Source organism: Salmo salar, chromosome ssa14 (assembly GCF_905237065.1).
Source record: "Salmo salar chromosome ssa14, Ssal_v3.1, whole genome shotgun sequence".
Classification (NCBI taxonomy): Eukaryota; Metazoa; Chordata; class Actinopteri; order Salmoniformes; family Salmonidae; genus Salmo; species Salmo salar.
Genome location: NC_059455.1, coordinates 24,671,164 through 24,684,373, shown reverse-complemented (window position 1 = coordinate 24,684,373; position 13,210 = coordinate 24,671,164). Strand labels below are relative to the sequence as shown.

The 13,210-nt window shown below is 46.5% G+C and overlaps 1 protein-coding gene across 1 annotated transcript in view; it reads right to left on the bottom strand.

Moving 5' to 3' along the window:
* Positions 1–384: 384 nt before the first annotated feature.
* The window catches only part of cdh12a (cadherin 12, type 2a (N-cadherin 2)), a 29,133-nt gene continuing 16,307 nt past the window's right edge, over positions 385–13,210 (bottom strand). Inside the window, exons 8-11 of the mRNA XM_014140423.2 lie at positions 8,227–8,348; positions 7,888–8,002; positions 1,877–2,128; positions 385–993 (exon numbers count right to left, since the gene is read on the bottom strand). Coding sequence (XP_013995898.2) covers positions 467–993; positions 1,877–2,128; positions 7,888–8,002; positions 8,227–8,348 — 1,016 coding nt within the window. The 3' untranslated portion in view covers positions 385–466. The remainder of the gene's footprint in view (positions 994–1,876; positions 2,129–7,887; positions 8,003–8,226; positions 8,349–13,210) is intronic.

Here is a 13,210-nt window from a genome sequence, read left to right as displayed (position 1 = left end):
TGGTGATTAGCACCACCTTCAATTCTAGCTAGCTCATCAGAATCCATGGATAAGGGTTTAAGTAAAGATTATTGTACAATACTGTAGTTCACAGCTGCATGCTTTTGAAGGGCCATAATGATTATGGTCTAAAGCCCCAGTTTAGCTCAAGTGGGTGAGAGTATCTGGCCTATGTGAGCATGGATGAGGTGTCTCTTTTCAATAGAGTATTACATTCTTACAATAAAGACATTTTGTAGATTCTGTAGTTAGATAAAAACAGAGCAGTTCCCGAGGCACTTTGATAGCTTGTCAAGTTTATTTGAACCAAAAAACAAACAACAATAACAACCACCACAAAACTATGATAAAAACTTAAGTGAACAGCTTGTATTTTATTCCCATTGTCTATAAAAGTACTATAAAAGTAAAACAACTTTTGCAAATCAAATAGTCTTTTCTGTCATTCCTGGCTTTACAAGTACTCTCAGCTCTCCTCCACTTCCGCAGTGGGAGGATCTGCTTTGTCTTTGTCTAATATCCCCGCCAGAGTTTTGAAGGACGGCCCCCACTCGCCGAGGTATCTGAAGTCCTCACGGCCATCCACCGTCCACGACTCGATGGAGCTCAGTGACTCTGCCACTGACCCATCCCCCTCGTAGGCGTATGTAGCCAGCGAGTCATACGGGGGAGCAGAGAAACCCAGGTGGTTCTCCTGGAGACGCTGGTGAATATAGTCCCTGATGATGTCAGTGCTGCCCTCTGTGGTAGGGGTTGACCCATTGATCTCAGTTTGAGTGGTGACATCTGACCATGACCCTGTGCCCCGGCGGAGCATGTTCTCCTTGATGGCCTTGGTGTTCCTCAGCGTGCCCATGTCGAAGGCGTGGGTGTCCTCCTCACCGCCCCCCTCGACGTCATAGTGGATCACGTTGTCCCGGATGTCCTCCTTGGACGACATCAATGTCTCCCTCTTCTTCTGCCGTCTCAGGCCTACGTAGAGCACCACGATCACTACAATACAAAAGAAACAAGCGCACCACGATCAATACAATACAAAATAAACAAGCGCACCACGATCAATACAATACAAAAGAAACAAGCGCACTGCACCCACCGTTTTATCGTCTCCATACATAGATGTACTGCAGTGAAAATATACAGTGACGTGCGTTTCAAGAGCTTTTCAGAGTACTGTAGGAGGCAATGGGAAGAGAGACAGTGGGATGTCATGTGTGAGGAGCCATTAGTTAATTTCCTCTTTTCTTCAGCCATTCTTTTTTTCAGCAGGAGAACTTAAAGGAATCACAGCCTGAGGCCAGCCGTGATCCATTTCTGACATGCCATCTGTCACTATTGTACTGAGGCAGCAGTCAGACAGGATGAAAGGCTGTTTCACAATGCTTTCATCTCTCCTTCTCCCTCCCTCTCTCTTTCTCCCTCCCAGTGGCAGACAGTAGAGAGTACAACACAGCAGCCTACTCCACACTACTGTAGTGCTCACTGTGTTATGTTATTCAATAGTAAGAGATTATACTTTAGTAGGAGAAAGTAGGGAGGAATTGCTGGACCAAGATAAGTGAGCTAAATCGACCTACAAGTATGATTATGGGATTGTTTCAAGGGCCATTTTTCAAATTGTAATGGTCAATTTAATGACATTACTGTACGTTAGGACTTCAGCTCCCCCTAGTGTAAAATTGTACACATTAACATTATGATAATGTACATTTACAGTCTATAGCAAGAAATTAACACTTGGGGGAAGCCGTTATTACCATTATTACCATTTATCATCATCAAGGTGGGTGTCAAATGGAAATAATATACTGTATACTGTACGTTCAGAAATACTGTGTGTCTACACTACAATCTCTGACTGGCAGACATGACTTACCCAGGAGTATGACCATACACAGTAAAATGGACATCACTGCCCCGGTGCTGAGACCCACTGGTAGGAAGACTGCTTCTGCCGTGCAGGACAGGAGGGAACCGTCGGTCTCACAGGCACACACGCGGACAGTGAGGGTGCCAGTGCTGCTCTGGGCTGGGTAGCCACTGTCCTCTACCACCACAGGCACCATGTAGTACTCTTGGACCCGCCTCTGGAACCCCACACGCTTGGTCACTATCCCCGCTGTGTTGTCTGGAAACCAAATGACACAACCATTAACCCTACATGTCTTAAATCAATAAATCAATCAATGAATCAATCAATCAATTAAGTCTGGAACCCTATACCTCTGGTCACTATCCCTGCAGTGTTGTCTAAAAACCAAATGAGGGATCATCAAAGAGTGTTCACCCGTGACGCAACAGAGAGTACTTACATGTATTTACTTACATAGTCACATTTACATTTAAGTCATTTAGCAGATGCTCTTATCCAAAGCGATTTACACTTGCATTCATCTTAAGATAGCTTTTTTATTTTTTATTTTTCCTTTATTTAACTAGGCAAGTCAGTTAAGAACAAATTCTTATTTACAATGACGGCCTACCAAACCCTAACCCGGACAATGCTGGGCCAATTGTGCACCGCCCTATGGCACTCCCAATCACGGCCGGTTGTGATACAGCCTGGAAACAAACCAGGGTCTGTAGTGACGTCTCCAACACTGAGTTGCAGTGCCTTAGACTGCTGCGCCACTCGGGGGCCCCCCGAGCTAGGTGAGACAACCACATATCACAGTTGTAATAAGTACATTTTTCAGAAAAGTCAGTGCTAGTAGGAAAAGACAAGTGCACATGTTTTGTTTTCAGAAGATGGGCAGGGACTCTTCTGTTATAGCATCAGATGGAAGCTAGTTCCACCATTGGGGTGTCAGGACAGAGTAGAGCTTTGATTGAGTTAAGCAGGAGCTGACCTCCTGTAGGATTGGGACGGCCAAGAGACCTGAGGTGTCAGAACAGAGAGCTCAGGTTGGGGTGTAGGGTTTGAGCATAGCCTAAATGTAGGGAGGGGCAGTTCCCCTTGCTGCTTCCTAGGCAAGAATCATGGTCTTCTAATGGATGCGAGCTTTGACCGGAAGCCAATGGAGTGTAGGGAGGAGTGGGGTGACATGGGAGAACATGGGAAGGTTGAACATCAGATGGGCTGCGGCATTCTAGATAAGTTGCAGGGGTTTGATTGCAGAAGCGGGGAGCCCAGCCATCAGAGTGTTGCAGTAGTACAGACAGGATATGATGAGTGCCTGGATTAGGACCTGCGCCACTTCCTGTGTGAGGAAAGGTCGTATTCTACAGATGTTGTAGAGCGTGAACCTGCAGTTCAAACTTAATCTTCTTTATTTAGGGAGAAATATAGGGCACATACTAAAGATCAAAATCGCTGCCGGTCTTGTACAGTTGAAGTTAGAAGTTTACATACACTTTGGTTGGAGTCATTAAAACTTGTTTTTCAACCACTCCACAAATTTCTTGTTAACAAACTATAGTTTTGGCAAGTCGGTTAGGACATCTACTTTGTGCATGACACAAGTAATTTTTCCAACAATTGCTTACAGACAGATTATTTCACTTATAATTCACTGTATCACAATTCCAGTGGGTCAGCAGTTTACATACACCAAGTTGACTGTGCCTTTAAACAGCTTGGAAAATGGCAGAAAATGATGTCATGGATTTAGAAGCTTCCGATAGGCTAATTGACATAATTTGAGTCAATTGAAGGTGTACCTCTGGATGTATTTCAAGGCCTACCTTCAAACTCAGTGCCTCTTTGCTTGACATCATGGGAAAATCAAAAGAAATCAGCCAATACCTCAGAAAAGAAATTGGAGACCTCCACAAGTCTGGTTCTGTCACGACTTCTGCTGAAGTCGATGCCTCTCCTTGTTCGGGCGGCGATCGGCGGTCGGCGTCGCCGGTCTTCTAGCCATCATCAATCTACTTTTCATTTTCCATTTGTTTTGTCTTGTCTTCCCACACACCTGGTTTCAATTCCATCATAACATGTTGTGTATTTAATCCTCTGCTCCCACCCATGTCCTTGTCCGGAATTGTTTATTTAAGTGCTTGTGCATGTATGCTGGTGTGTGACGGGTTTTGTTACCCATTGTTTGTTTGTTTGTTCTATTTTACAGTGGTTTTTATTATTAAACTGCTCTGTTGGAACACAGTTTTCGCTCTCCTGCGCTTGACTTCTGTGCCGCCAGTACGCACCCTTTACAGGTTCATCCTTGGGAGCAATTTCCAAACGCCTGAAGGTACCACGTTCATCTGTACAAACAATAGTACACAAGTATAAACACCATGGGACCACGCAGCCGTCATACCGCTCAGGAAGGAGACGCGTTCTGTCTCCTAGAGATGAACGTACTTTGGTGCGAAAAGAGCAAATCAATTACAGAACAACAGCAAGGACCTTGTGAAGATGCTGGAGGAAACACGTACAAAAGTATATATATCCACAGTAAAACAAGTCCTATATCGACATAACCTGAATGGCCGCTCAGCAAGGAAGAAGACACTGCTCCAAAACCGCCATAAAAAAGGCAGACTATGGTTTGCCACTGCATATGGGGACAAATATCATACTTTTTGGAGAAATATCCTCTGGTCTGATGAAACAAAAATAGAACTCTTTGGCCATAATGACCATCGTTATGTTTGGAGGAAAAAGGGGGAGGCTTGCAAGCCGAAGACCACCATCCCAACCGGGAAGCACAGGGGTGGCAGCATCATGTTCATCAGCATCATCAAAGATTGGAAAGCAGCTGCTGTCATCCCCCTCTTCAAAGGAGAGGACACTCTTGACCCAAACTGCTACAGACCTATATCTATCCTACCCTGCCTTTCTAAGGTCTTCGAAAGCCAAGTCAACAAACAGATTACCGTCCATTTTGAATCCCACCACACCTTCTCCGCTATGCAATCTGGTTTCAGAGCTGGTCATGGGTGCACCTATGCCACGCTCAAGGTCCTAAACGATATCGTAACCGCCATCGATAAGAAACAATACTGTGTTGCCGTATTTTTTGACCTGGCCAAGGCTTTCGACTCTGTCAATCATCACATCCTCATCGGCAGACTCAATAGCCTTGATTTCTCAAATGATTGCCTCGCCTGGTTCACCAACTACTTCTCCGATAGAGTCCAATGTGTCAAATCAGATGGCCTGTTGTCCAGGCCTCTGGTAGTCTCTATGGGGGTGCCACAGGGTTCAATTCTTGGGCCAACTCTTTTCTCTGTATACATCAATGATGTCGCTCTTGCTGCTGGTGAGTCTCTGATCCACTTCTACGCAGACGACACCATTCTGTATACTTCTGGCCCTTCTTTGGACACTGTGTTAACAACCCTCCAGACGAGCTTCAATGCCATACAACTCTCCTTCCGTGGCCTCCAACTGCTCTTAAATACTAGTAAAACTAAATGCATGTTTTTCAACCGATCACTGCCCGTACCTGCCCACCCGTCCAGCATCACTACTCTGGACGGTTCTTACTTAAAATATGTGGACAACTACAAATACCTAGGTGTCTGGTTAGACTGTAAGCTCTCCTTCCAGACTCACATCAAACATCTCCAATCCAAAATTAAATCTAGAATTGGCTTCCTATTTCACATCAAAGCATCCTTCACTCATGCTGCCAAACATACCCTCGTAAAACTGACCATCCCACCGATCCTCGACTTCGGCGATGTCATTTACAAAATAGCCTCCAATACCCTACTCAATAAACTGGATGCAGTCTATCACAGTGCCATCTGTTTTGTCACCAAAGCCCCAATTACTACCCACCACCGTGACCTGTACGCTTTGTTGGCTGGCCCTCGCTTCATACTCGTCGCCAAACCCACTGGCTCCAGGTCATCTACAAGACCCTGCTAGGTAAAGTCCCCCCTTATCTCAGCTCACTGGTCACCATACAGCACCCACCTGTAGCACGCGCTCCAGCAGGTATATCTCTCTGGTCACACCCAAAGCCAATTCCTCATTTGGCCGCCTCTCCTTCCAGTTCTCTGCTGCCAATGACTGGAATGAACTACAAAAATCTCTGAAACTGGAAACACTTATGTCCCTCACTAGCTTTAAGTACCAGCTGTCAGAGCAGCTCACAGATCACTGCACCTGTACATAGCCCATCTATAATTTAGCCCAAACAACTACCTCTTCCCCTACTGTATTTATTTATTTATTTATTTATTTATTTATGCTCCTTTGCACCCCATTATTTCTATTTCTACTTTGCACTTTCTCCCACTACAAATCTTCCATTCTAGTGTTTTACTTGCTATATTGTATTTACTTTGCCACCATGGCCTTTTTTGCCTTTACCTCCCCTATCTCACCTCATTTGCTCACATTGTATATAGACTTATTTTTCTACTGTATTATTGACTGTATGTTTGTTTTACTCCATGTGTAACTCTGTGTTGTTGTATGTGTCGAACTGCTTTGCTTTATCTTGGCCAGGTCGCAATTGTACATGAGAACTTGTTCTCAACTTGCCTACCTGGTTAAATAAAGGTAAAATAAAATAAATAAAAACATGTTGTGAGGGTGCTTTGCTGCAGGAGGGACTGGTGCACTTCACAAAATAGATGGCATCATGAGGGAGGAAAATTATGTGGATATATTGAAGCAACATCTCAAAACATCAGTCAGGAAGTTAAAGCTTGGTCACAAATGGGTCTTCCAAATGGACAATGACCCCAAGCATACTTCCAAAGTTGTGGCAAAATGGCTTAAGGACAACAAAGTCAAGGTATTGGAGTGGCCATCACAAAGCCCTGACCTCAAGCCTATAAAAAATATGTGGGCAGAACTGAAAAAGCGTGTTCGAGCAAGGAGGCCTACAAACCTGACTCAGTTACACCAGCTCTGTCAGGAGGAATGGGCCAAAATCCACCCAACTTATTGTGGGAATCTTGTGGAAGGCTACTTGAGATGTTTGACCCAAGTTAAACAATTTAAAGGCAATGCTACCAAATACTATTTGAGTGTATGTAAACTTCTGACCCACTGGGAATGTGATGAAAGAAATAAAAGCTGAAATAAACCATTCTCTCTACTATTATTCTGACATTTCACATTCTTAAAATAAAGTGGTGATCCTAACTGACCTAAGACAGGGAATTGTTACTAGGGTTAAATGTCAGGAATGTTTAAATGTATTTGGCTAAGATGTATGTAAACTTCCGACTTCAACTGTATCTAGAATGTCAGTTGTGCCTTATTTGAAATAAGGTGATGGTGAGTACTTAGCATGTACAAAAAAATAAAACACAGGCCTGGTGTTTTTACAGAGATGACGTACCGATGTGCCTTGCCTCGTCTCCAGCACCAGGCTAGTGGTGGTGGACTGACTCTGTCACACAGCATTCCCTCTGCCCGGCTGGACGAATATCTCATTTGACAAGGTAGGAGCCATTATAGCACACCTTGTGCCTGTTTGCTGCGATGGCCATGAGCGCTGCTGTCTCTCTGAATCAGCTCTGATATTTATGTGTTACTGTGTTAGAAAAATACTAACGGAGGATGGTGAGGTGGGAAGGCTGTAGGGGTTAGCGAAAAGTAAAACATTTCACCCTGGCGTCCCCTGGGTTGTGACAAAAAACCCTGAACATCTATTAATTCAATACCAATTGTTAGTGGATATTGTAGGGAGCTAGTATCAAGAAGGTAGATTTGAAGCGAGTCACAGGCATGGCATCGTAATAGATAGTCTGTATATAATATACAGAGACTTTCAATAGAGTTTTAAAAAATAACCTTACTGAACGTGCCACAACTGTTTAATTCTCCCTCTCTCCTCTCTCTTCAACTCTCTCTTTCCCTCTTTCTCTCCGTTTTCTCACTCCATCTCTTTCGCTATCCCCTCCTTCACCTTCTCTCCATCTCTTGCTCTCTTTTATCCCTTCATTTATTTCTCCGAAGAAAAAAAAAACATGGCTTACTTCCAAAGTCTCGCACAGTGAAATTCCTGTTTCTGATTTCCCTGGGGGACTTGAAGAAGAACTTCTGTCCAACAGTGGGAAGATCCTTGTCTGTAGCATTGATGGTCTGAATTACCTGGTAAAGCACAAAGAGCTTTAAACTACAGTATATGCCCAGAAACAAGTGGAGAGACAATTATCACAATTATTATATTTCTCTTTCACACACACACACACACACACACACACACACACACACACACACACACACACACACACACACACACACACACACACACACACACACACACACACACACACACACACACACAACCTTTATCACAAAGGAGCTGTACTTGCCTGGCCTACTTTTGCATTTTCACAGACAAACGTGTCAAAGAGAATGGTGAGCTCCGGAGGGAACTCGTTGACATCCAGCACATTGACTGTGACTGTGACCTTGTTGGATAGGAGAGGGTTGTCTGTAGAATCAAAGAAAACAGTAATCGTACAACACATAATGCATCCTGCACATAGTGGACCTCAGTGAGCATCACAAATGAGTGAGCATCGCGAAAGCCCTTTCTCTCATGTCTGAACTGCTTTGTAAAACAAACAGTGTTATGTTCACAGTAGCTTGATGAAAGATTTAACAGTGACACTATCTGTTTACGCTTGAAACTGCAGGCCTCATACAAGTAATATGAAATTGACAATGAAATAACATGACAATACTTGAAAATTGAGTCATTGACAAATAATAACATGTTTTCATAGAAAAAACAAATGGCTGCACAGTCAAATTATAAGAAATTAATAATATGTGTTGATTGTATTGTGTGATTTTCTAATAATGCTAATGAATTTGTAAAAATCCATTGAAAAGATTCCCATTTAATAAACTGCTCTTTCAGAGGAAAAATAGCATTTAGTTCATCGAATCTGTTGAGCTGCTTTACTGTAAGTATCAGTCAATTTCACTAGATGGTGCCACAAGTATGGAACCCTGTGTGTGTCTGTAGACTACTGTATGGCCTGCTTTGTGCAAACTATGTCCAAATTACTTGCACCAGGACCCTTATTCACAAAGCGTCTCAGAGAAGTACTGATTGATCTAGGATCAGGGCCCCCGTCTTGTTCATTATGATTTTAAAGGCAAAACTGATTCTAGATCAGCACTTCTACTCTGATATGCTTTTTGAATACAGCCCTTGGCGGATATACACTGAGAATAGAAAATTAGGAACACCTGCTCTTTCCATAACATGACCAGGTGAAGACCAACCAGGTGAATCCAGATGAAAGCTATGATCCCTTACTGATGTCACCTGTTAAATCCACTTCAATCAGTGTAGCTGAAGGGGAGGAGACAGGTTAAAGAAGGATTTTTAAGACTTTCAGACAATTGAGACATGGATTGTGTATGTGTGCCATTCAGAGGGTGAATGGGCAACACAAAAGATGTAAGTGCCTTTGAACGGGGTATGGTAGTAGGTGCCAGGCGCACCAGTTTGAGTGTGTCAAGAACTGCAACGCTACAGGGTGTTTCCCGTATGTATCTAGAATGGTTAACCATAGAAACCATAAAGGCTTAGAAACTGTAAATGACTTGGTAACAGGAAATCTCTTGGACATCAGAGCAACCTTGAGGGAATCTTATGTGAATTAGAAAATTATGTTCATATGACAGGGAAGAATATACAAAATCTTGCAGAGAGCATATCCAACTGACAATCTCTTAGAAAAAAATATTATCTATTTGACCAAAGACTTAAAAAGAACTGGTGTTTGCATAAGATGTAGGGGAAAGTTGGAGCTCTTCAAAACCACAGACCCCAAAGCAAATCAGGAGGAGGAAAATAGGTTTATTCAAAGAGGACGAATCATAGGTGTTACGCTGAGAGGTAGATGTTCATTCTCCTCTGTCCTCAGTGATTCTCTTCAGTGATTCTCTTCAGTGATTCTCTCCACAGAACAAAGAGACAGGATGTACTTTATAACCCAGCCCTAGCCTGCGGTTGTCAAATTAGAATTCCTTGTAATAAAACTGGGCCAATGGCCAAATTGTCACAGTATCTAACGAAGGTGGCGCCCCTCCTCGGTCGGGCGGCGCTCGGCGGTCGTCGTCGCCGGCCTATTAGCTGCCACCGATCGTTGTTTCTGTGTCTTTTGGTTTTGTCTGTCTGTCTATCTCGCACCTGTTTTGTGTTTGTCATTAGTGGGGGGTTATTTAGTGTGTATTTTCAGTTGGGGTTCTCGTGCGGGATTGTTTATTGTCCACTCAGGACAGTTGTGATTATAAATTGTTATTGTAGATTATTATTGCCGGGCTGCGCCCCGTGCACTTTTCGTTTCCAGTGCGCTTGTTTTGGGAAGGTGTTTTTCCCCTGGCAGACTTCGCCACGCGCCTGGTGCCCTACGGCTATTTGCGTGCCAATAATATTATTAAAACACCGTTGCTCCGGCCCTCTGTCTCCTGCTCCTGATTCCACCTCTCCACTGGTCCTAGACAGTCGTGACAGAATCCCGCACCGAATATGGAGTCAGCAGGAGCAGAAGCGCCGTCCATGGCTGAGCAGGTCTCTCAACACGCCAGCCTCCTCCACCGCCTAGGCTCGGCCATGGACCAGGTGTTGGCCCGGTTGGAGAACTGGGAGAGAGGTGCTTCCCCAGCTGGACCAGCTCCGGTCCCTCACCCTGCGCCCCTACACACACCCCCTGAAGCGGCCGCCGGTGGTATCCGGATTACTCCTCCCCGGGAGTTCGATGGGACGGCCGCTGGGTGCAAGGGGTTCTTGCTCCAATTGGAACTATACCTGGCGACCGTCCGCCCCCCCCCTTCCGACGAGGAGCGCTCAGGATTTCGCCCTAGAGTTCCGGACTCTCGCCGCTGGATCGGGGTGGAACGAGCGGGCCTTGATAGACCACTATAGGTGTAGCCTTCGCGAGGACGTCCGCCGGGAGCTGGCCTGTAGGGACAACACCTCCACCTTAGACCAACTGGTGGATTTGTCCATTAGACTGGACAACCTGCTGGCTTCCCGGGGACGTTCCAGTCGGGGCCTGTTCGTTCCGCCTCCCAGTCCCCCCGCTCCACAGCCCATGGAGATAGGGGGGACTGCGTCGAGGAGGACCGGAGGGGGGGGGTCTCTCCTGCACCCGATGTGGACGCAGAGGACACACTGTGAACCGGTGCTGGAGTGGTCCCCCCGGGAGTTCGGAGGGCAGGCAGAGCACTACTTTGAACCCCCAGGTGAGTCCGCACCAGCCACACCCAGAGCCCCCTGTCGACCACATGTACACCTCTGTTTGTTTTCCTGATTTTTCCCCTCACTTCCAGTATAAGGCACTAGTCGATTCAGGTGCAGCTGGGAGTTTTATGGACCGTGGGTTAGCGAAGAGGTTAGGGATTCCCCTGGTTCAGCTGGACCACCCCTTCCCTGTGCACGCCCTAGATAGTCGACCGCTAGGGTCAGGCCAAGTAGGGGAGGTCACAGTGCCACTGGTTATGCAGACGTGGGGGGTCATGAGGAGCGTATCAGCCTGTTCCTCATTGACTCCCCAGCGTTTCCGGTGGTACTGGGAATCCCCTGGCTAGCCACGCACAACCCGCAGATTTCGTGGAGACAGAGGGCTCTTACGGGGTGGTCGAGGGAGTGCTCAGGTAGGTGCATAGGAGTTTCCATCGGTGCGACTACGGTGGAGAGTCCAGACCAAGTCTCCACCGTGCACATTCCCTCAGAGTATGCCGATTTGGCTATCGCCTTCAGTAAGACGAAGGCGACTCTATTACCCCCCATCGACGAGGGGATTGTGCGATAAACCTCCAGGCCGACGCGGTTCTTCCTAGGAGTCACGTCTATCCTCTGTCTCAGGAGGAGACAGTGGCTATGGATACATACGTCACTGAATCCTTGAGACAGGGATACATTCGGCCATCTAAGTCCCCCGTCTCCTCGAGCTTTTTTTTCGTGAAGAAGAAGGAGGGAGGTCTGCGCCCGTGCATTGACTATAGAGGTCTAAATGCTATCACAGTGGGTTTCAGTTACCCGCTACCTCTCATTGCTACGGCAGTGGAGTCATTTCACGGGTCGCGCTTCTTCACGAAATTAGATCTCAGGAGCGCATATAACCTGGTGCGTATCCGAGATGGAGATGAGTGGAAAACCGCATTTAGTACCACATCGGGCCATTATGAGTACCTCGTCATGCCGTATGGGTTAAAGAACGCTCCCGCTGTCTTCCAATCCTTTGTGGACGAGGTCCTTCGGGACATGCTCGGGCAGGGTGTGGTGGTGTACATCGATGACATCCTGATTTGCTCCGCCACACGCGCCGAGCATGTGTCCCTCGTGCGTAAAGTGCTTGGGCGGCTGCTGGAGCATAACCTATACGTCAAGGCTGAGAAATGCGAGTTCTTCAAACGAGCCGTCTCATTTCTAGGATATCGCATTTCCACCTCGGGGGTAGAGGTGGAGTGTGACCGCGTGACGGCTGTGCGTAATTGGCCCACCCCAACCACTGTGAAGGAGGTGCAGCGGTTCTTGGGGTTCGCTAATTATTATCGGAGGTTTATCCGGGGTTTTGGTCAGGTGGCGGCTCCCATTACCTCACTGATGAAGGGGGGGCCGGTGCGGCTACGATGGTCAGCAGAGGCGGACAGAGCCTTCCATCGTCTGAAGGTTCTGTTTACCAATGCACCTGTCCTGGCGCATCCGGACCCCTCCTTGCCATTCATAGTGGAGGTGGACGCGTCCGAGGCTGGGGTAGGAGCTGTGCTATCGCAGCGCTCGGGCGTTCCTCCGAAGCTCCGCCCATGTGCCTTCTTTTCTAAGAAGCTGAGCCCGGCGGAGCGCAACTATGATGTGGGGGACCGGGAGCTGTTAGCCGTGGTCAGGGCTTTGACATTTTTACATTTACATTTTAGTCATTTAGCAGACGCTCTTATCCAGAGCGACTTACAAATTGGTGCATTCACCTATAATATCCAGTGGAACAACCACTTTACAATAGTGCATCTAAATCTTTTAAGGGGGGGTTAGAAGGATTACTTTATCCTATCCCAGGTATTCCTTGAAGAGGTGGGGTTTCAGGTGTCTCCGGAAGGTGGTGATTGACTCCGCTGTCCTGGCGTCGTGAGGGAGCTTGTTCCACCATTGGGGTGCCAGAGCAGCGAACAGTTTTGACTGGGCTGAGCGGGAACTGTGCTTCCTCAGGGGTAGGGAGGCGAGCAGGCCAGAGGTGGATGAACGGAGTGCCCTTGACAGTGTGGAGACATTGGCTTGAGGGGGCACGTCACCCTTTTCTCATCTGGACCGACCACCGTAACCTGGAGTATATTCGG